The sequence below is a fragment of the Ochotona princeps genome, chromosome 1 (assembly GCF_030435755.1).
Source record: "Ochotona princeps isolate mOchPri1 chromosome 1, mOchPri1.hap1, whole genome shotgun sequence".
Classification (NCBI taxonomy): Eukaryota; Metazoa; Chordata; class Mammalia; order Lagomorpha; family Ochotonidae; genus Ochotona; species Ochotona princeps.
Genome location: NC_080832.1, coordinates 129,150,349 through 129,174,775, shown reverse-complemented (window position 1 = coordinate 129,174,775; position 24,427 = coordinate 129,150,349). Strand labels below are relative to the sequence as shown.

Genomic DNA, 24,427 nt, shown 5'->3' with positions numbered 1-24,427 from the left:
TATCCACTTTGTTGGTCGTTGTTGCGGAAGACTGAACTGTTTTGGAATATTTAATAACGATGCCATGAACGGTCAAGTGTTTGCCCATGTGGTTGTCCAGTGTTCTGGCCTTGCTGTGTCCCCTCCTCCACAGTGACTTCCGCCTCTGGCTTACAGGTTGACGTTTAATTTATTAGCGCTGCTCTGCACCCTCCCTGGGGAGGGGAGACGTCATGTGGTTTTATTGCCAGTTTTTTGTTTACTTTTCAGCTTTGTACTACAAGGTTTAATAATAAAAAGACATTTTTTGGACACCCGTCTGTCTGGTGGAAGCTGAATGAGTGCAGCGAGCTGTCACGCTTGGGTGCTGGCGTGGACCTACCACGTAGGGGTGCCACTGCTGCTGGTGGAGGCTTGTGGGGCCCCTGCTGCCGTGGGCGGGGCCTGCGCGGTCCTCCCCGGCCATCAGGAGGGTGTTGGCGGTGCAGCCCTTGGCCTGGACCTACACGCATGCCTGAGCTGGAGTTGGGGGCTGGCCTGCTGGTCCAGTGGTCAGGTTGGGATGGCAGAAGTGTGGTCACAACAGAACCTGACTAAAACTCAGCACACATTGTAGAGAACCAGAACTTTTTACATGTGATAGGGAGGTCATTAACATTCTCTGAACCAGGGCTGGGGAGCCCACTTTTCCCACTCAGCCCTCCGCGTCCTACCTTGGTGATGATGCTGGGCTCTGCTTGGGGAACCTCTGCACTGGCCCTCTGGCTGTGGGTGCCCATGGGCCTTGGCACAGACTAGCTGGGGACTCCCGTGGTTTCAACTCTGCTTTATTCACAGCTCTTTCAGTCAACTTCTCACACATTTTTGGCAACTGTAAAAACCAAGACCCCCTACGGACAACCAGACTTTACAGGCGGGCTTGTGCTCACGGCTCGAGTGTCATTCAGTGTACACGGGTGTCCTGATTTAGGAGTCGCTGTCGTCGCTTGCCTCTGCAGTAGCCTTCCCGTCAGAGTGCAGTGTGGCCAGGGCCGTGTCCACCTGCACGTCCTCCTCGTCGGACTGCACCAGGGGGCGAGTGCTCCCTTGGCCGGCATCCTGCGCTGCCGAGTCGCTGCAGGTGGACGGGGAGGAAGGCAGCTCAGTGGGCAACTGTGAAGGATGTGGAACCTCAAAGGTAATGGTGCACGTTTGGGGTTCAGACCCTACAAGGAAACGGAGAAAGAAACCTGTCACATGGTATGCCTTCAGGTTGCCATGGGCAACAGCAAATGGCTACAAGAAGATGGGGTGGGAACTTGGGGTCTGCCGTGATGCTGTTTACCATGGAGCCTGTGCCAGGCCCCTGGGGGTGTGCGTCTGGGCCAGCCCACCCAGCAAGCCTGGAAACGCAGCACCTCCCGCACCAGCGCCACGGCATGCTGGCCGAGCTCCGCCCACCCTGCAGCTGCTCTAGGAATTCTAGTTTCTTTGGGCCCCAAGGACCCTCCCTTTCTGGGACAAGCCTGCAGAAGTGCAGGGAGGGGATGTGGAAAACCACGGTAAGGAGAAACTTGACAAGGGGCTGAGGAACGCTGGGTGGGAAGGGGGCTTTCCCATTTCCTCCATGCTGGGGAGAGGGTGAAGGGGTCCAGGCAGCAGCAAGCGCAGCCGAGGGCCGACAAGGCACCTGTAAATGTGGGACAAGGTGCCTAAACAGGCAAGAGCTGGGCTGGGCATGCCCAAGCCTGTGGGCGAGCTACAAAGTTTATCTGAGCCTCACGGTAGCTGCCCGCGCTCCTGGCCTTACACCTCACACTAGTTTGAGATGGACAGGTGTGGAGGCGCAGGCTGGGGGGGTGGCTTCCCTTTGGGGGGTACGCAGCATTACGAAGTCCTTGAGTGGCTTGGCGTCAGTTTGGCAGCCCCACCTGTGACGGGAGACTGCACGCCACCCTCTTCGCCGCCGGAGTTCAAGAAGACGTCCAGGGCCTCCTGGTCGGAGATGTCCATGAGGTCCATGTGCTCCAGCAGGTCCACGTTCACCTCCATGGACGACATGCTGCCCATGGGCTCTGGAACACAGCAGCACACAGTCACACCCAGGGCTCGGCACTCTGACGTGGGCGGGGAGCCTCTTGTCTGTCAGGGCCATGTGGGGATTTTAACATCATTGCGGACCACGCATACTGAACCTTAGCCTGCCACTGCCAGCCTGCGGTGCAGCCTGCCACCCATCTCCACCTTAAAAGGTGAACTAAAGTGGGCACACCTCAGCCTGCAGCTGGACCCATACAGCGCTGCCTGTTCTTTGTGTTCCTTGGTTGACAGGCACTGCAGGCACGGAGCAGACATTCCGCTCCTTTTCAGCCCGCGGCCGACTCCGGTCGGCTGCCGATGCGGGTTCTCCCCGCCCTGGTGGTCTGCACCGCAGCAGCTGCAGCTGGCACTCCTTGCAGAGAAGACACCGGCCGGCACAGCAGGCTGCCAGGCGCGCTCAGAGCATGGCCAGGCTGGGCACCCCACAGAGCTCCAGCAAGGTCCCTGCAGCTATCAGACACAAATGTTCCGGAAGGGGGCGCGCACACGTAACCCTGGCTCTCACAGGAATATAAACTGGCAGTTCCGACCCGATGTGGAGTTCACGGCACACTCGAGTGAGGGTCACAGAAAGCAAACTGCAACCATCCCTTCCTGCTGACACTGTGAGGACACCGAGTGACGTCACATAGCTTCTAGACAGGAACAATGTAATCACTGCATTTTAGAACTCCAAGCACATGTTAAATAATCAGAGCCCAGTAGAAAATAAACCAAAAGTCAAAGCATGTATGTGAGTTAAGCTGTGCTCAGTAGCTGGGAAAGAGGGCGCGTGTGCTGTACCCTGCGAGACAGCGATCCTCACCTACACCAACAAACAGCACCCAAGACAAAGACGCAGAGAAAGGCAGCCAGAGAGAACGCACCTGACGGCAGAGGCAACTTCTGAACAACAAAAGAACACTCGGTTCAAACGTGTGAGAGAAACGTCGTTTCTAAGATGTCATTTAAGACCAAATGGAAGATCCAGGCTCTTCAGTCCAGGAGAGCCTGCCTGAAGACAGCGTGCCTGCTGGCAAAGGGACTCGAGTCGGAGAGGGCTTCCTGCGCGGACCGGAGCTGCACAGCGGCCGAGTGACGGGTGGGCAGTTTTGGACACAGAATCACGCAGAGTTCCGCCTGACCAGAGGGAGGACACACTGTGTGCACACTGGGGTGGGGATGGCAGTCTGTTCCAGTGGACGCTCCCACGCGGGTGGCAAGCCCCGGCCGACAGCCAGGGGGCGCTAGGCCTGCTCTGCTCCAAGGCTGCCGGGGTGCTGACAGCGGGAGCAGGAGCATCTTCATGGGGCCTGATCCCCACGGCGACACCTGGGCAGCCTCCTTGACCCCGGAGGCTGCTGGTGGGAGGGCTGCATGAAGGCTCCTCCCGCCGGCCCTGTCCCCAAAAGCCCCGGCGCAACAGCCGCTCCGCATGGCTTTCCTGGACTTTGCATTCACTTCACGTCTGCCTGGGACACCTTTCTGAAAAGGCCAGAGTGCAACCGAAAATGGCAGAGAGAAGTGACAAAAAAAGCCGAGGGAAGGCGTTCAAGAAACATGGCTGAGGAAGGACAGTCCTGACGTGCAGAGTCTGGGAACTGTGTGGAGACTGGGCAGCTAATGGACAGCAGGCCGGGAGCTGCTACCCGCGGCTACAGGCGCTACTGACATACAAACATGCAGAAACATTCAAGGATTTTTTAAATGTAGAAACCTGTAATGAGCCTATAATAAGGCAAACAATTTAAGAAAACAGACACAAGTTGAAGAAATTCAATCATAATGAAAAATTTGAAATATCTAAATATCAAAAGGATAGAATTCACCTAAAAGAGTACCCTGCAAGAAACTCACACCTTTGAGTGCCTTATCAGAAAATGAATGCTAAAAACCAAGCCTGCGCCTTCAACACACCCAGAGCAAATGTCCAGCACAACAGGTCAGTCGCCACCCAGGTCACCTGCTCCGCTGCCAGCTTCCAGCTGACGCGCACCCCGGGGGAGGTGGCTGGGAACAACACCCACCCCCCCAGGACAGGACGCGGCTCCTTGCCAGCCACACTGGAGACAGGGACTGGGGTCTGGAGCCCGGCTTCAGCCTGACCTAGCCCCAGTGAGAGCAGGCCTTGGGGATGTGAGCCAGCAGGTGGCAGATCGCTCTCTTTGCCTTTGAGATAAACCAAAAAAATAAGCCGTTCAACACAGAGAAATGCCCAAAGAAAGCAAAACTAAAGAGCAGAAGTTAATCACTATGGAGAAGAACAGCAGAGAAGTTGGTTCCTTAGGGAGAAAAACTTCAAAGTGAGGAGGCTCAGCTAGGACTCGTCAGAACCAAAGAGGCATAAATGAACGGATTTAACAAAGCCGAGCCGACCCAGCAACAAAACACAGCTCCGGCTGTGAAGGCTTTAGGCGCAGTTTACGGCGATAGACAAAATGAACAACAATCAATCGTGTAACCAAGAGAAGGCACGTCCTTCGGCAGAAGTCCCCGGTCCAGGCAGGGCCCCACGCCAAGTCTGGCCCAAGCTCAGAGACGGACGCTGATCAATGTGCACCCACAAAACCACTGGGACCCCCGAGAGGCCAATTCTCCCTCAACCTGGAAACTCAGCGTGGCTGATTTCAGTCTTGGCAAACAACCTGAAACCTCAACGCTGACGCAAAAGCATAAAGAGCTGCCGGGTAGAATACGGAAAACAGCACAACTGTAGGGATGAGACTGGGCCTTCCCGAGACATGGAAATACAAGCCCTTAACACGACCATGGATCGAGCCGATGGCCCGCACAGGCACGGCAAGGCCACTCCAAGACACACCAACAGAAGTTACCAACACCAACGCTGTACAGACTCGGCAAAGAGGAGTAGCAAACAGAAAAATGAGGGCTGAGGACATTAAAACCCAAATGGAAGTGACAAAGATGTAAGTACCTGACATATCAAGTGTTGACACGGACGTCATGGGAACATGCCCACACGGAGCTGGGGAGGCTGTAAGTGGCACAGACGTCTGGACAAGCCATGTGCCAGCATCCAGCAAAACCGCACACACACAGCTGACCAACAGACATGCGTGCCATGCTCGGTGACCAAGGACACAGAGGTCACATGACCAGGAAGATGCCATCCCCGTGCCAGCAGTCTCAGTCCCCATCTGAGCCCTGGTACGCAAGCAGCCACCGGAGGGAGGCGCATGAGGCTGCCTTGAGCAACCTGCACCAGCCTGTGGAGGTGCGCACGGGCGCCGTCTGCAGAGCGAGGAGACAGCCCGACTACCCATCAGCGCCACAATGACCTCAGCGACCGTACCCTCACCTTCGGAAAGCCATGTGAGAACACGACCGACGCCCCCGGGCTGACTGGGAGGACTTGGATGCTGCCTGGGGTGTCAGGTGTGTGAGAGCCGGATGCGGAGTGTGAGCGTGCGTAGGCGGCATGTCGGGCGGCACTCGTTGGGGGGGGAGCCTGCGCTGTACAGATGGGGCGCTTCTGCAGCTGGGGGCCATGGCAGGGAGAGGCTGGGGACACTGCTGGTACCAGCACGTCTGTGGCCCGTGGAACAGCGCAGGACACGGCATAAAGAGCTGAATTAAACACACTGCCATCCAGAAAAGGGGCTGGGCACCATTACTGTCACCACTTTGCTGGGTATTTAAAACACTCCCTACTACACATCGACGATAACTCTGAAGACTTACTAAATAAATCAAGTTTATTTAGAGTCCTAAATAAACCCCCCCCGCCAGGGCCAGGTATGCCAGGGTACAGTCATCAGGTGCTAGAGTGAGTCTTGGGGACAGTCTGTGGGCACCAGGCCAGCTGCATTATGCCGATCCTTCTATTTTATCCAACCGGACCGCCGACTCCGGCCCGTGCCCTGGGTACCTTGGGCATCCAGGGTAGTGTGCCTCCCTGAGCACCGGGGCAGGCTGGCCAGGCTGTTGGTTGAGCAGAGACCTGGGGGAACCCGAGCCGGGAGCCTGGGAACACAGGTCACCTAGCAATAAGCCAGGGCACGGTGTGACACACTGAGAGCCAGCCTAAAGTAGCAGCTTTTCTGAGAAAACAGGAGTGGATGCCAGCCAGAAAGACAAGCCTGGGCCAGGGTCTCACCGAGCACCCGACCCCGTGCTGGCCTGCTGTGGCTGCACAGTGGGCTTGTCACACCTGTGCTGGGCCGCATCTGGCTCTGCCTCTGCCTCTGCCTCTGCTCTCCCCAGGCGCCCCTTCCTGGGATACACTTCCCACGGTGCTGCTCCTGCAAGTGAGGGCCACCCAGGCTGCTGCTTCCAAGTGATTCCACAAGACGGTGTCCATGCAGCGACTCCACCAGGCGGGCTCTGCTATGCTAAAACCAGACCTTCTCTCGTTCACCCGAGACACAGCGTGAATCCCAGCAGAGGCCAGGTGGCTGTGTGTGCATGACCCCCAGCTCCCACAAAACTGAGTGCAAACCGACACCTCCGACTGGCACTGCTTCCCGGTTAGTGGCAGCAGGAGCCTGACACCTGTTCTTACCTCAGTGACCCAACCACCCTGTAGTGAAACAGGAAGAAAACTATTCTCGAGTTGCTGCTCAGAACCCCAAAGCTGCCCCGTCTAGTTGAGCTGGTCGCTGTTTGACAAGGATTCGCCACCTGCCTTCACTCCCGCAGCTGCCATGTCCTGCCACAACTATGAAGCAAGCTACTGCAGCACTTCTGGGGCTGCTGGGTTAGAGAGTGCATGCATCCCGTGCGCGATGCTACCCCTGAGCAAGCATACATCCGGGCACTGAGCATGGAGGGCCTCGGTGGCAGCGTCTCCTTCACCTCCCATCCTCCGCACGACGCACAGCGGCAGGCTGGCCACTGGGTGTGCCACCTCATGTTTGTGTCCCCCTCCCCCCATTTCATCTGCTGACGCCTGAGCCCTTAGCACAAGGCTGTATGCAGGTGGGGCCTGGGAGATGGTGACTGACTGCCAAGGACATGTGTGGGTCCTCTGTAAGGCAGACTTACAGTCAAGGGCCGCAGTCCCTTTGGCCACACGTGGGCACCGTCAGAAGGCAGTCACCTGCCAATCAGGAGACAACCCTCCTCAGACATCAACAGCACCTTGATCCAAGCCTTCAGACCTCCAGACTGAGAGAAAGTCAACTTGTGTGGCTAAGGTCCCCCAGCCAGCAGCATTCTGCTACAGCAGCCCCAACAAGGACGGAGTCCTTCTCAGCTCCAGCCCGTCACAGGATGGAAGTCTCCAGGGCGGACTCCATCCCTCCCCAAGCCAGTGGGTCGGCCACGCTCTACAAGCAGCACCAAACACTGGGGCACCGGCTGCTGGCAGCACGCCACTAGGTAGAGATGACTCTGATCAGCGTGCTGCCAGAAGGTAGGAAGCTGCCAGCAGGGCCGAACAGCAGCCTTCCGCGCGGAGCTGCCCGCCGGAGCGCTGCGGGCAGCCGAGGGTGCTGGCCACATGCCCGAGCACATGCATGGGGCAGCTCACCTGCATCTCCGCCTGCCCGCCTTCCTCACCCCCTGGTTTCTCTCCCCTCTCCTGGGAGAGGAGAGAGGATCATGGGAATGTGTGGGGGATGTGGTGTGCCAGGAAAAGGGGAGTGGGCTTCCGGGGTGCAGGAGGGTGGGTGGCAAGACACCCATGCCCACAGGAGGGCAGGGAAGGGGCACCCTGGCCACATCTCCAGTGTCCTGGGTACTGCTCCCAGGCCACGGGGGGGTGGGGGGGTGGCAGAGGAAGGAGTCCATTCCCCCAGTTCTCTCCTAGTCAGGTTTTCCGTTTCCTCTCCCAGATGCTCCTCAGAACCCCACGCACAGTGGCGACGAGGCTCGGCGTTCAAGAAGGACCCTGCTCACCCACGTACGCTGTCCCTCTCCCGAGGAGCCAGCTGCAAGGCCTGCCCCAGTGTGTCAGCACCGCGCATGTGCAGCGCTGTTACTCCCGAACAACACCGTGTGACCACTCCTTGCACAGGGCTGGCACCGTAGCAGGCACTACAGGCAATCAAGAGGTGACAGTGTGTGCAGGCCAACACAGAAGGGACTTAGGTGTCACAGACTTTGGTAACCTTGGGGTCCTGGGACCAAATCCACTGCTCCCCCCACCCCAACCAGAGAGAGAGAGACAACTGCCTGGGTACGTTCTGACAGTGACAACACAGCGTTAAACACACAGCCTTGCAAAGAATTCCTGTTAGCATGGAAGGAGCCCCTTATGTCTGAGGGTGCTTCACAAAGTTTGGGGGAAAACGCAATTAAATGTATTGTGCTGAAAAAAAAAAAGCCTTGAAATCCATGCATAATTTTATTTCACTGTGGGCAGTTTTCATGAACTTTTCTGAAAATTCCCTACAGGCAGGGACCTCAACCAACACTGACCCGGCAACAGGGCATCCCGGGACTCAGTTCTTCTGCCTTTTTACTTAATTTTTTTCTTCTATATTTTCTATGATGGAATTTGTAATTTTAAAATGCGGTTGAAAAAAAAACGTATTTAGCTAGAGACTGGGCGAAGGCAGGGCAGAACCCTGCGCTTGCTTGTACTTGGGCAGAGCCTGTGACCCCGGCGCCCTGCCACTCACCCCGGCGCCCAGCCACTCACCCCGGCGCCCCGCCACTCACCCCGGCGCCCCGTGATGTGCAGGTGGCCCGTGGACAGGTACTGCTCCACATCCTGCTGGAAGGCTTCCTCGAAGAACTTCTGCCGCTCCTTCAGCCGTGTCTGCTGGGCGTGCTCCATGTCCAGCACCCTCTGCGAGTGCTCGGCATCTAGTTCAGCTAAGGAAGTGCAGCGACAGGGGTTAGGGTCCGAAAGGGGACTGGCATAGGCACTGGCTCATCCCCCCCTCCACGCTGCTTCCACAGACGCCTCCTTGTTGGGTCTGTCGCACTGGCTGCTGGGTGTAAACCTGATCTGCACCCTGCAGCCAGAGGGGCTTGAGTGGAACGTGGACCTGCCCAGCCACATGCGCCTGTGGCGATGTGTGCTCTGCTCCCGCTGCTGCGTGTACATGCCTGTGTGCGGGCGCATGGGCTCGCAGGGTGCAAAGAGCACAGGGCTGCAATTAGAGCCACTCAGGCCCTGGCCTTGCAGCGGTCATTCCCTCACACCCCTTCCAGCCCACCTCCGCTGCGGCCCTCCAGGTCCCACGGCAAAGGCCGCGCCTGGCATCCCAGGTGTGCCCCACAGCTGGCAGAGCCCATGTCCAGCAGCCGCCACGAGGTGACACGGCAGAAGTCGCTCTGATGGCAGCCCCAGCAGGTCGCATAGCAGCCCACATGTCCTCTCCCGCTGGCAGCTGACTCCACTCGCTTTTCCTCCCGCACTGCCCGTCCTGCCTGATGGCCAGCGTACAGCACAACTCTTCCCAGGCCACGTTTTCAGAGAACACTGGAGCCTGAAGCAGCCCAGCTGTCCGAGCTGGGCCGCCCAGGACCAGGCAGGTCATAGCACCGTGTCCTTAGGCTGTCACCCGCAGGCACACGGCGCTGGCCACATACTTCAACAGACTCCTGAGTGACAGGAAGTGGCACAGGACCAGGAAGGGCACGGCATCCCTGCACGCACACATCAGTCAGTTACCCTGCGCTCACGCCAGCACACAAACAAGGGATTCAGAGTGCACTCAAAAAAAAAAAAAAAGACCATTAGAAAAGACAAAACCAAACGGAAGAGGACGGCTCTTCACGGGCTTCGCCTCAGCTGTCACAGTGTCTGAGCAGAAACTGCCAGACTGCCAAGTGCAGCCGACCGCGTCAGCCCTGAGACAGCAAGGCTGCCTCAAGCACTTCAAAGTTAGGTGTGCCAGGCTAGGCAGCTCAACAGCAAAGATCAAGGTAGAAGCCTTCAGAGGAGTTCTAATTAGAGAAGACAGGAGAGCTGTAACATGAAAACGTCACTTTTCTAGGACTGACACTGCAAAAGTTCAGTTCTCTGATGTTTCTGGATTATAAATCCTACAGTTCATTCTCTTAGCTTTTTCTCCGTGGGAATCAAATCCAATCAGGGCTCAGCCCTCAGAGGAGAAAGGGCTGCTGGGCCCAGGAACTTAACATGACTTGAAAAAGACACAGGCAAGCAAAACCACGCTGTTCGCTAGTTCTCTGGAACACCCCGGTGCCTGTGACAGCCCCGTCTCTGTCGCATCTCTGGGCTGCGGCCAGTCTAGGGAGCAGCTACACAGTCTGGCTGCGCCGTCAGCTGCGCAGGAGGAAACCCGCGGCAGCCCGGACTAGGAGCTGGACTAGGAGCTCTGCAGGCGGCTGGGAGAGGCGCCCTGGCCACGTGTGCAGAGAAGAGGCACAGTGTGCCTGGAGCCACCTGCCCCGGGAGAGGTGGACGCGGAGGCACGGGGAAGCTTACTGTGCCCACGTGTGACAGCGATCACTTATGGGTCTAAATTGCAGAGCTCCCTCTACAAGGAGAAGTGAACCTTTGTCCACATTGAAGATGCCATGTTCTAATGCTCTTCACATCCCCTACCACCCTGCCAAAAGCCACACAAAAATGCAAAGAACTAAACCTTAGGATGAACACCACCACCACCAGGACCATGCAAGGTAGTGCTCCCTGTCACTCCGGCTGCCCTGCAGTGCTATCCCAGCCATGGATGACAGTGGCTTCCCCGCAGCCACCATCAGCACCCTCACATGGCACCCCCAGCCACCTCTGACAGTGGCTTCCCCGCAGCCACCATCAGCACCCTCACATGGCACCCCCAGCCACCTCTGACGGCAGCGTCCCCGCAGCCACCATCAGCACCCTCACATGGCACTCTCCGCATCAAGAACCCTGCTGCCACCACGACCTGGAACAAGCCCTGGAGCGGTAGGGGCCCAAGACAGACATTTTTTTTTTTTTTTAAATTCATCATGCTCTCTTCAGGAACAACTTCAAGCTACTCTACAACTAAGCTTTTCAACAGAGCTGACAGCAAGAGAGCAGGGAGGAGCAAGGTAGAGGGAGCTGCACATCCATGTTAACAGAGGTGAAGAGAACAATGAGACACACACGGCTAAACACGCCAGTACTCGCCACAGCCTGTAAAATACATATACACATAGTACAGTATTTTTCATTCAAGACAAATAGAGACTTAAGAATAAACCTCAACACAGGTAACACTCTGATGTCTTTACAGACTTCTGTGACACTAAAATACATGTGCCATGATCAAGCAAGAACTGATAAATCTCTATACATCCCTCGGCAAATTTGTAAATATAAACAAGTTAAATGTAAACAAGCTAAACGGCTACCATAAGGCCACGCTAAATTTCTGTCACTGTGACAAAATTTTAAAAACTGAGACCTACTAGTTTTTCTATGCTACTGGTTGTTAGAACTGGTTCTTTAGATGGCTTTGTTTGTTTGTTTTAATCAATGTGTCTTAGCCATTTAACAGGTGAGAGGCAGCAAGATACTGTGTGTGCGAGCGTGTGGCCTTCGCCGTCCATCTACTGAATACTGAAGGACACCTGGGCTGTTTCCACCTCTTAGCCTGCAGGAACGCTGCCTTAGGAGCTCCTGTTGGAAGACAAATCACTTCTCTGGAACTGACATCGGGGAGTGGAACTGCTGAGCCCTCCAGTTTTGAACGGGATGAAAGGGATGACCAGGCTGCCCTGTGGAGTTGCCATCCCAGGCGGCCTTGTCGCCAGCAGGTGAGCAAGCCGCATCCCTCCCCCAGCACATGCTGTCCCTTTCCCTGGCTCACTTTTCTTTACATCTGGGTGTAATAAATACAGTATATCTGATTTCAGAAAGAAAGAAAAAACAACTTTATTCTGAAACTGAGGATTTGCCAAATGATGCTTCCAACTTGAAGCCCCATCCTCCGGTAACCTTCCCACTAACAGTCCCACTGTCTGCCTTGAGTGAGCCGTCACAGTGACGTAGGTTCATCTCCTCCGTCCGCCCCACCCCCTGCACCTCCGACCGAGCAGGTGAATACAAACGTCTCAGATTTAGACCACAAAAATACCATCAAGTACTGTTTTCCAAGAATAGGAGCTTTTTCAGCTGCAGTTTTAAAATATCCACTTCCACCCTGGGTTTCTACACATCCAGCCTTCACCTGTCATTAGCTTCATGTATGATCCTTTAGAGTACCTGGAGGTGTTACAGAGCCCGAACACCTCAGAACCAGCAGCTGGGAAATCATCCTGGCCGTGCTAGAGCCCATGTACCTTCAAAAGAAAGCAGAGCGACCATCCGCTCTCTCCAGCACACGCCTCCCCCCCCCTCACATGTTTATCAAGCACCAAACAGACTCACTTCTTCCACAGGCGGCTCAGAAAGGCCGAGCCTTACCTGGGGCACAGCAGTTGAGGGTGGTGGCAGGATCGGACCTTCAGCACGAGTCAGCTTGCACACAAAGGAAGCACAGCACTCCCCAGCTGTCCCTGAGCCGCCTGGGAGCGGCTGGGAAGGGCCGTTTCCGAATCCCATGCCACAGGAAGTGCTGTGTTAGTGTCCATCAATTACCCCGAAGTGGATGGCCACGAGCTGCAGCATTAGTCAAACCCAGGCTGCAGCCACGCGGTGTGCACGAGTCCATTGGCCACAGGGTCAGAGGAGGCCTGCCCGTGCCCCACCACCTGTCCCAGAGCTCCGTGTTCCCCTGCAGGGAGCAGGCAGGCGTGGCTGTACTGCTGTCTGCATCTGGGCCGCTCAGCCCTGTAAGTCTTAAGTTCCCACCGGGAAAAGGAGGGGCTGGATGACGGAGCAAGGTCACTTCCAGCTCCTGGTTCTGTCTTTACTCACTTTAGGTTGGAGCAGGAAGGAGTGATCCCAACCTCTGTCTGACCTCTGTTTTCTTTCATTCTTTCATTCTTTCTTTTTTTTCTTTCTTTTCTTTCTTTTTTGTTAAATTTTTATTTTGAATTTTTGAATTTTACGGTACAATTTTGTATAGTCTGGGCTCTCCTCCCCAAACTCCCACCTGTTTCCGTAGTAAACAGATAACAACAGGTTGGTATTAAGGAGCTGAAAACCTATTGAATTGTACTGCACCACTTCAAGAGAATTAATCATGAATGAAAACCTTAAGGAGGTTTTTACCTTCTTTTTTCCTGGAAATTTTATTATTTAAAGAATGAGTGGAAGTCAACAGTTTACGATTAAGGACAAATGCAGAATGCTGTCACTCTTCAGTGAGAGGCTTCACACGTCAGTCACCTGTTCTGAATCTGTAAGCTCAGGTTAACACCCAGTCCGGTGGCCTGAACAAGTTCACGTGGCCTCAAGGCTGCTGGGACTCCCTACAGGGGACACAGGGGACCAGCACGTTGCTGAATGGATACATGGATAAGGACTGGGGCCAGCCTCGGTGGCATAGCACACTAATCCTCTACCTGTAGCACCAGTTCGTGTCCTGCTGCTCCACTTCCCATAAAGCTCCCTCAAGTACATCCTGGGAAAGCAGTGGAACATGGCCCAAAGCCTTGGGCTCCCCCACACTCACGAGGGAGACCTGGAGCAAGCTCCTGGATCCCACCTTTGGATGGGTTCAGCTCTGCCCCTTGTGGCCATTTGGGGAGTGAACTAGCCACTGGAAGACCTCTAAAAAAAATTCTGCTTTTCAGCATCATAACCCAGTGACTAAATCCTCAACCTGCATGTCTGGGATACCATATGGGTGCTGGTTCATGTCCTGGCTGCTCCACTTCCCATCTAGCCTCCTGCTTGTGGCCTGGGAAATAGCAATAGAGGATGGCCCAAACCCTTGGGACCTTTACCCGTGTGGGAGACCCAGAGGAAGTTCTTGGCTCCTGGCTTTGGATTGGCCATGGTGAGAAGTGAAACCAAACCTTAAGAAAAAAAAGTAAAACCTAAACAAAATGTTTTCAATGGGGGGAGGAGCGGAAGGACACTCACTCAGAAAACAATAACAACAAAAACCCACGCAATTCCATGCATTACTAAAAATCAAGTAACAGTTTGGTCATAGTAGACTGGCCAATGATATATGGCACTAGCAAGAGAGAGGTAGTGCTATGGCTTAATCTTCTCACTGCAAGCACCAGGATCCCATAGGGATGCTGGTTCGTGTCCCGACTCTCCACTTTAATTTAGCTGCTATTTGTGGTCTGGAATACAAATGGAGGATGGCCTGAAGCCTTGGGATCCTAACCCCACATGGGAAACCCAGAAGAAGCTCCTAGCTCCTGGTTCTTGGTCTCAGATCAGCTCAGCTCTGGCCGAGGCTGCCGCCTGTCTCTCCTTCCCTCTGTAAATTTGACTTTCCATAAAAAATAAATAAATCTTTCTTAAAAAAAAAAAAAAACGGTGGGCCCAGCACAGTGGCCTAGTGGCTAAAGTACTTGCCTTGAACATGCTGGGATCCCATATGGGCGCCGGTACTAATCCCGCCAGCTCCACTTCCCATCCAGTTCCCTGCTTATGGCCTATGATATGGGCCTTTCTAGTACATAAACCACACGGGTTCTTTTCAAAGGGGGCCTGAACTGCTACAGGGGACAGGTGCGCTCAGCCTCCCAACACCTTCAGCCCTGGGCACACCCTCTCCGAGCTCACTTGCCTGTGTTCACTAAGTTACTTTATCCAGATTTTCTCCCAGCAGCTTGCTATGAACCAAGACCAAGCTACATATTTTTAACACGATCCTTTCAGAGGTATTAAGTGGGTTAAGTCCACTGCTTGGGATGCCCATATGCCACAGTGGAGCACTGGTTCCATTTCTGGTTGCTCTGCTTCCAACCCAGCTTCCCGCCAGCGTGCCCTGGCAAGCAGATGATGGCCCACGCTCTTGGACCCCTGCCACCACCTGGAGGGACCTGGGTGAGTTTCTGGCTCCCGGCTCTGGTCTGACCATATCTGGCTGTAGTAAACATTTGGGGACTGAACCAGCAGATGGGAGATCTCAATCTTTCTCTCTCTCTCTAGCTTTCAAATAATTAATTATTATTTTTTAAGATCTATTTATTTTTATTGCAAAGGCAGATATACGGAGAGGAGGAGAGACCGAGAGGAAGATCTTCCATCCGATGATTCACTACCCAAGTGACCACAACGACTGAAGCTGCACCGATCCAAAGCCAGGAGCCAGGAGCCTCTTCCGGGTCTCCCACATGGGTGCAGGGTCCCAAGGCTTTGGGCCGTCCTTGACTGCCTTCCCAGGCCACAAGCAGGGAGCTGGATAGGAAACGGATTGCTGGGATTAGAACCGGTGACCATATGAGATCCTGGTGCATTCATGGTGAAGACTTTAGTTGCTAGGCTATTGTCAAGTAATTAATTATTTTTAAAAGTTGTTTTCAGGGCCCGGCGGCGTGGCCTAGCGGCTAAAGTCCTCGCCTTGAAAGCCCCGGGATCCCATATGGGCATCGGTTCTAATCCCGGAAGCTCCACTTCCCATCCAGCTCCCTGCTTGTGGCCTGGGAAAGCAGTCGAGGACGGCCCAATGCATTGGGACCCTGCACCCGTGTGGGAGACCCGGAAGAGTTCCTGGTTCCCGGCATCGGATCGGCGCGCACCGGCCCGTTGCGGCTCACTTGGGGAGTGAATCATCGGATGGAAGATCTTCCTCTCTGTCTCCTCCTCTGTGTATATCTGGCTGTAATAAAATGAATGAATCTTTAAAAAAAAAAAAGTTGCTTTCAGCTCTTCAAAGCTAAGAGTCGCTATTTTGGGGGTCAGTGTCTCCCAGGGACATCTGCACCTCCAGGGGACACTGGAGAATCACAAAACACTGAAAGTTCTAGCAATGACACTGGCCCTTCTTGGGCCAGGGCTCCTGCGGTCCCCGGGTGCCCTACGTCATACCTGCAGGAGCCAGCTTTGTGTGGCCATTCACCCATCCACCAGAGACCTCTTCCTAGCCACAGACACCTGAGCCCCACAATCCTCTGTGCGAGCCCAGGTTTGAGATTTCACACCACGATCTTCAACATTCATTAGGATCATGCAGATGTCGAAAATCTTTGGACTTGATCACTGAGAACACTTAGCACAGGCACCGTTACAGATGTTTCCACCCACACACTGTCTGGATTGCCAATTTAGTAGACCAGAAATTACAACCCAGGACAACGGGTATAAAACCTTTTTAAGAGCTATGTACTGAGAAAACCTGTTGGCCACAAAAGTAATACTTCAATCTTCATCTCCCACAGCACGTAAGACACACTTCACTCAGAGCACTGCCTGAACCTGCACTTCACTTCACAGCACAAGACGCTCACCAGGCTTTGGACCGCAGGACCTTGGCTATAAATGTCCTCCCATCCACAGCTAAAACACCTCACCTCTAAGGGTCAGTGGCAGTGCCCAGCATGCTGGCATGCTGATCCTAGCGCTGGACAACGCCTCACTTCCAGCAATCAGTTTAGCTATGGGAATTTATCACCTGCAATTACCAGCTGTTGGCAGCTTATCGATGGGCAACTTAGGAATACATTAATACCACAAGGGCTGGCCCCGAGCCCTCCTGTGTCCACCTCCAGGCCCTCACAGCCAGCTGCCTGTGGGGATGAGACGCAGGGCTATGCCTTCCAGGTCGCCTATGGGGGCAGCTGAAGGGATGGTGAGAGGCAGACCTCAAGAGAAGCTGCCCCATGGGCGTGCCCTGGGAGCAGTGGGAGTATTGCTTCTTCCCGAAGCAACACTTCTTTTGAGCTCTGGCCATGCTGGAATGCTTTCCTTTCCAGACCAAGGAGACTGACTGTATTGAGGAGTTTCGGAAAATGGTAACATCTAGACTGTAATCTGAACTAGTGCGCCAGGCTTGCTTCTCCATAACATTTCTCTAGGGTTAGCGGCTTGTGTGTTAACCCTTGCTCTTCTTGTCTGGTTGTGGGAATGTAAACTTTTTTAAGAACAGCTTAGAAATCAATCCACTATTTGGGAAGCACCCTATACAGCAGCTTTCCCAGCTACAACGAAATGACTGTGCCCCTGACTGGGGCTATGCCCACGTCCCAGCTCACTGCCCCCTTCCTAGGCCAATCTGGGAGAGAGTTATGGGACGTAGCTTCCCTGCAGTCACAGGCCTCCCTGCTCTCAACTGGATGCCAAGCAGGGACACGCTCTATGTCAACGTGGCGACTCCGGCACTACTCAGAGTGGGTGCGCTGACAAAGGTACTGGCGACAATCCTAAGATGAGGACTGTGTGGTGAGTGCCAGGGGCAAGAGCAGGGGACAACTCTGGCACAAGTGCTTGTGGCCACTTGATGGCACAGCTGCCAAGGGAGGTTGCTGCAGGATAGGTGTCTCAGGTAGAGCCATGCACACCACAATCTAGGATGCAGCCGCACAGCTGCCAGGAGCCCCAGTGGCCCTTGGACGTACCAAGAACCCACCACGTAGTCATGAAGGTCGTAAGCAGGTGCAGGGAATGGTGACGGCAGGTGTGCACGGGGTGGGCAGTGGTCACAACATCATACTGTTGCGCATCCTGGAACACCTGAACTCAACAAGATCCATCTCAGTTTGAAAGGGCCCTTACCCAAGGGCTACTGACACCACTGGCAGCGAAACTCCTAACTTAAAGAACGGCACTCGAAAAACAACAAATTGCCCCTAAATGATAAGTAAGACATAGTCTCTGAATCACTCCCTGAAATTCATACTCACAAAAATCACTCCAGAAAGCCCTCCCCGGGGCTGACAAGTGAAAGCAGGCAGAAACAGACAGGACACCGAGTTTACTTAGCAACCGGCGCAGTGTAGAGCCTGCAAGAGGGCATGTGCCTCAGCACAGGTAAGACGCCACAGAAGGTTCCTTACAGGTGCTACATGAACTGGCAGCAACTTGTATTCTACAGGATGCCTGCTGGTGGAAAGAAAAGGTGACTTACAAGCTGAGTAACATTCCCAAGAGATGACCGACTGTGCTGGTGGGGCAGGGTCCTGTCCGCGCACTGCCCCCACACCCATCCAACATGCAGAACGAGCTGCTTCTGCAGAGGACTTTGGGATCTCCCACTGGTCAAGGCACAAAGTAGGAACTCAAAAGGGACTGTCACATGAACATGTGAATGATTTATTAACAGACAGGAGTAGCAAGGCACACAGCACTCATGAAATGCCCGCTCAGGGAAACGCTGAACAGAGTCTTCATTTTGTCACACTTAGCTGAAAGTGGGAGAGGATGGCCAAATCCACATCTCCCTGCTGGCTCACGATGGATCTGGCCTGGAAATCCAGTCAATTCCCTCCTTCCCTGGGTTCTCGCTCAGCAGGCCGCCAGGCCTCCCTAACCCTGCAGTATAGATGGGGCCTCAGCTTGGAGCTCCGAGATAGACAAAAAAAGGAATTTCCCTTCCCATACCTGGGTGTGCACACAATGGATAACATTTTTTTAAAGTTTTTTTTTTTTTTTAATTTATTTGAAAGGCTGATTTACGGAGATCAGGAAAGAGAGAGATTCTTTCATTCACTGGTTCACTCCCCAGCCAGCCACAACAGTGGCAGCTGTACCAAGCTGAAGCCAGGCGCTTCTTCTGGCTCTCTGATGTGGGTACAGGTGCAGCCGCCCTCTTCTGCCTTCCCAGGCATGTAAGCAGGGAGCTGGATCTGAAGAGGAGCAGCCTACGTTTTTTCAGCCCCCAATTATCTGTCACCTGCTGAGAATCCCTTGATAATGATGGTCAGATGGTCCTAGCTGGCTACCAGCAGGTTGTTAAGAACCTAAAATGACTCAGCAAAGGAATGTCAACACCATGTTTTATGCTACACTTCTCTCTCTTTCAAATCAAAGTCAATAGGAACCATTGCTTTTCTGTTTCACAACTGATGGAAAGCCAGCCCGTTCAAAGGGACCAGTGTCACTTGTTAACCCCCTGAGCAGCTCAAGGGTCTTACCCGTGACTCAGTTCTATTTCCATTCTCTTCTTTTTTTTCCTTTCTTCCCCCCCTTATTTCCCTCTCTCCCCACCCTTCCTTCCTTCCTTCTTTCTTTACAGATTTACAGAATGAAAGATCTTCCATCTGCTGGTTCACTCCCCAAATGGCTGCAATGGCCAGAGCTGACCTGATCCAAAGCCAAGAGTCAGGAGCTTCCTCCAGTTCTCTCATATTGGTTCAAGGTCTCAAGGCTTTGGGCCATCCTCTACTGTTTTTCCAGGCCACAAAAGGAGCTGGATGGGAAGTGGAACAGCAACAGCCGGCACACAAACTGGGTTCCTGGCGCTTGTAAGGGGCAGATTGGTCAATGAGCCGTCACACCAGCCCTGCCCCGTTTCTGTTTTTAAAGACCCTGAAAGCAATCTGTCTTTCAAACCTGTCTTTCAAGTTTTCAGTTACATTCTAGGAAGAGGTGCAGCCAAGAGTCATCCCAGATTATGGTAAAGCAAGGCCTGCGGAGGTGGGTCAGAAAGCATCCAGGTCAGCCTCTGCTTCTCTGACACCAGGAGCTCCAGCACATGCGCAGCACAGCCTTGCCACCACGACCTGTGACTTGCGCCTGCGTGCACCGGCACACACCCCTACAGGCAAGAACAAAAAATAAAAGCTGCCTGTCTCTCCTGCTTCTGGATCCAGGGTCTCCTCATTTATATACAAATCATTCTCTTTGCATGACAACCCCTGGTGCGCTTCTTAGAAGTCGCCAGAAAGCGGGTTAGAGATTTTGGGTGGGTCCCATCCATTCCACACACAGAACAGAAAGTGTTCAGTGAAAACAGGTATGCTTTTAGGCTTTCTAAGCAAGGCTTTTCTCACCACTAGCTTAGAAATTACATTGCTTTCTGTTTTATTTTAAAAGATAAAATGAATTAGATTTAGGGTGAGCCTTCTAAGAAAGAGGAATTTGCCTCTATTACTCTGGGAAAATCACTTAAAGGTTCTGCCACATGCTGTATTTCAGAACTAAATAAAAGCTTGGAGTTTAAGTAGATATTTTGGTTCTAGAAAACATTTCAAATCATCTTTTGTGGAGCTGGTGGATTAAACATTCACAGTTTGGGTCTTTCATTGTTCTCTTTATAATTAATTTTTAAATAAATCTGTTTATTGTTACTTGAAAAGCAAAGCAATAGAGGAGGAGATAAGGAGAAGGAGGGGTAGGGAGAGAGAGGGAGAGAGTATTCCATCCTTTGATTCACTTTCCAAATGCTCACAAAAGCCGGAACTGGGCCAGTTTGTAGCCAGCAGCCTGGAGCTTCTTCTAGGTCTTCCACATAGGTACAGGGACTCGAGGACTTGAGCCATGTTCTGCTGTTTTCGCAGACACATGATCAGGGAGGTGGATCGGAAGTGGAGCCTTTAGGACTAAAACCAGCACCTTATGGCACGCCAGCACGGCAGGCAGAGGCTTAACCTATTGTGCCAGGGTGCCAGCCCCTCACTGTTCTCTTGCATGCAGCAGACTGTCAGGACATTCACTCCCTAGGGCCTGGCCCGCAGGCCACTTCCACCCAAAGTTTTTCCTCCCCACAGCAAAGGGACTGCACATTTGATGTGGTGCCTGATGGGATTTCAGGGAGAAGAATGGCTCTGAGAAGCAGTCACAGGAGGACTTGGAAAAACAAAGCAACCTCTGTGAGGCCGTGAACTCCCCATAGACCCTGGCCCATGGAGGCGGTGAGCACCCCAACCCAGGAATCTAACCACGCTGATGCATCAGATTCTCCTGGTTGCCCCCAGTCACCCCCAGCCCCCACTTCCTCCTGTAACTGAACAGGTACCACAGGCCAGAGGCCTTGGCCACCTCTTGGAGGGTTTTGCACCATTCCCAGGGGGGAAATGTGGAAACGTGATGACACATTCTATTCCTTCCCAGTGACCATCACTGCACATGCAAGGCACACACTACAAACTTCCGCTTGCCTTTCTCTTTCACTCTTTCATTACAGGAGGCGCAGCTGAGAGCTTAGAAAGGCAGACACAAACTTCCTTTTCTGTCTCTACATGACTCTTCTGATTCTACACTTGCTCTCCAATGGTCCACAAAATGACTAATACTAAGCCCTGCTGTTTCCAGTACTTTCTGATCGTCTCACCCTAACTGGCTTTACCCTTTAGCCTTTGTGACAGCAGGATGGCCATGCAGCCTGAAGCTGAAACGACTTCTGAGCATCACACCTGGAAGCTGTGCTCAGCACCGCAGTAGCTCCCAAGTGTACAGGGAGGTACCTGCTGCTAACCCGGCCTAATGAAGGACAGGCAGAAAATCATTTTCCAGCCCATGTATGTGTATGACGGCGTGCTTGGCATATGGATTTTTCTAGCTTTCCCCAGTGTCTTAACTAGTAGGAGGGTGGCGCTGACAGTATGTAAGTGACCGTGCTGGGCTCCGAGGGCCATCTCTTCCCGGGTAAAAAGCTCAGCCAGCAGAACCAGGAAGGCAGGGAGCGGCAGCCTCAGAAAGTCCCACAGTCTCCTGGCTGGCAGGCGGGCTTTCCAAGGTCCCTGATCACTTCTGCTCGCACAGTTCCCGACCCAGCCCCACACTGGCCCCTTTCCATTGCTAACTCCATTCCTTTTACCTTATTTGAAAAGCAGAGACACGAGACACAGCTGTTCCCACCTACTGCTTCACTGCCCATATGCCTGCAACAGCCAGCGCTCATCAGACCTAACCCAGGTACCTGAAACAGCCTGGCTCTCCACATGGGTGCCAGGGTCTCAAGGACTCACACACTCCTTGCTCCTTTCCAAGGCGGGCCACTGCTGCAAAGCTGCCAGTGGAAGCAAATTTGGGATGGAAACTGAGGCACTCGGACACGGACTGCGGACATTACAAGGGGCGTCTTCACCTCCATCCTGAACGCTTTCACCCCCACTCCCATCTATGCTGCACACAACAGTCAGCGGGAGTTTTCCAGAAAAGCAGATCTGATCCCCTCCTCCCTGGGGCATGAGCAAGTCTTGTCAAGCCTCACACTCACTGCACGGCTGCTGCAGGGTCCCGTTTCAGGGATGTCAAAGGCCTGCTCCCTCAGAGCAGAGAACCAGGGCCTCCTTGATCAGGTCAAATCCCGCCTATCACAAATCTCACCTGAGACTTCTTTTTTTATTTTTTATTTTTTAAGATTTACTTCTTTTTATTGGAAAAGTAGATCAGATTTATAGAGAGAAGGAGAGACAGAAAGATCTTCTGTCTGCTGGTTCACTTCACAAATTGCCACAACAGCCAGCACTGAGCTGATCCAAAACCAGGAGCCTCCTGCAGTGGCTTCAGGGTTCCAAAGTCTTAGGCTGACCTCCACTGCTTTCCAAGACCACATGCAGGCAGCTGGATCAGAAGTGGGGCAGCTGGAACACGAACCAGTGCCCTTTTAGGATCCTGATGCTCACAAGGGGAGGGTTAGGCAATCAAGCCATCGCACCAGTGGTGCACCTAGTACTGGAGTAATGGAGACTACCATATCCAGATGTGAAGACACAATGTAACATGCATCTCTACTTCCAAACAAAAGGACTGGCAATGAAAATGTTGGTCATATCTAGACAACGGGATGATGGACTGTCTAACATTGTTTGTACCAGCAATGTCCGGGCACACTTAAATAGCAGACTGATGGAATTGTAACTCCTTATGAAGAAATGTACTGTTGTGACAATAGGGGAGAAATCAATTGGGGGGTGGATAATGGGAGGAAGGAAGTCCTAGACTATACAAAATTGTACGATAAAATTCAAAAATTAAAATTCAAAAACAAACAAAAAAAAGAAAGTAGCAAGAAACTGTCTTGGCTTCAGGTCAGGCCAAGTGTCCAGATATGACAGCAAAAGCAGATTAAACAAAACAAGATGGGTCCAACGGCGTGGCCTAGCAGCTAAAGTCCTCGCCTTGAACGCCCCGGGATCCCATATGGGCGCCGATTCTAATCTCGGCAGCTCCACTTCCCATCCAGCTCCCTGCTTGTGGCCTGGGAAAGCAGTCGAGGACGACCCAATGCCTTGGGACCCTGCACCCGTGTGGGAGACCTGGAGGAGGTTCCTGGCTCCTGGCTCCGGATTGGCACAGCACCAGCCGTTACACTCACTTGGGGAGTGAATCATCGGATGGAAGATCTTCCTCTCGGTCTCTCCTCCTCTCCGTATATCTCACTTTGTAAAAAAAATAAACAAATCTTTAAAAAAAAAACCCAAACAGATAAAAATGAACTCCGTCAAAATACAAAATATTAAAACGTAAAAAAACACTATTTGGAATGTTGACTCAAGTCCTGGCTGCTCTGCATCCGGTCCTCCTAACGGGCCTGAGCAGGAAGCAAATGACGACCCAGGCACTGGGGTCCCTGCCACCCACGGGAGGGACCCAGATGAAGCCCCAGGCTCCTGGTTTCGGCTTAGTCCAACTCCAACCATTGTTGCCATTTGGGGAGTGAACCTCTGAATGTTTGCCTCTCTATCAATCTGCTTTTCAAATAAACAAATATGCCACTGGAAAAATAACAATCCAGAAAGTGGAAGAAGACATGGGAAAATGATAGATCTGAGAAAAAAATTGTATTATATTTAAAAGCCTGCTATAGGCAAATGCTCGGTGCACTGGTCGGTGCCTCTGGGGGCACGCTGCACCCACTGGGAGACTAGCAAGAAGCTCCTGGGTTTGGACTAGCCCTGCTCCAGCTGCTGTGGCTATTTGGAAAGTGAACCGAAAGATGGAAGATCTTTCTCTTTCTCTATAATTTTGCCTTTTAAATAAAAACAATTTTTTTTAAAGACAGGAAATTTTTATGATAAGTGTTGGCACAGATGGGAAGAAATTTGAACTCTAATATGTTGCAGGTAGAACGGTAAAAAGTCCAACATAAATGTATCCTCCAACCCAGCAATTATACTCTGGAGAAATTAAGCTGCTTTTCCACACAAAGGCTTCCATGGGAATGTTGATAGCAGTACTCCCCAAAGCACAATACAGTGACTCTTCATCGTCTGTGACGTGGAAAGATCCAACGTGGTACATCTGCGCAATGGTTGAAACTCCCACATACCACGCTAAATGAAAAAAGGCAGAAACAAAGGACTGCACATGATTCTACTCAAACAAAACGCCCAGGAAAAGGTAAAAGGTTGGAAGGCTGATTGGGCCATCCAGTGCTCTGCTTGGGAGCTGGGTAACTATAGCTGAACACAATGGGTCTTTCTTGGGTGACAGAAATGTTCTAAACTTGGGTGGTGGGGATGGATGCAAAACTCCGCATAGTTTCTCAAGGTCACGGGATTACTTACACACAATTAAACTCTGAATTCCATGGTACGTTAGCTGTAATTCCATGCAATAATCTAAAAACGAAAGCCCCCCCCACGAGCAGACTTCCCTGCAGAGGGAGCCCCGGGAGAGGCACACGAGCCACCAGCACCAGCCTCTCAGGCAGGGGGGGCAGACGTGTGGGAAGAGCAGAGCTGTGAACAGCGGTCACACACTGCCAAGGGCAACTGTGGACAGCAATGAAAAATCTCCCCAAGGAGA

General features: G+C 52.9%; 1 protein-coding gene across 1 annotated transcript in view; it reads right to left on the bottom strand.

The window, feature by feature from the left end:
• Positions 1-790: 790 nt before the first annotated feature.
• DTNBP1 (dystrobrevin binding protein 1) overlaps positions 791-24,427 on the bottom strand; it is a 129,852-nt gene continuing 106,215 nt past the window's right edge. Inside the window, exons 8-10 of the mRNA XM_058667853.1 lie at positions 8,662-8,817; positions 1,890-2,033; positions 791-1,184 (exon numbers count right to left, since the gene is read on the bottom strand). Coding sequence (XP_058523836.1) covers positions 946-1,184; positions 1,890-2,033; positions 8,662-8,817 — 539 coding nt within the window. The 3' untranslated portion in view covers positions 791-945. The remainder of the gene's footprint in view (positions 1,185-1,889; positions 2,034-8,661; positions 8,818-24,427) is intronic.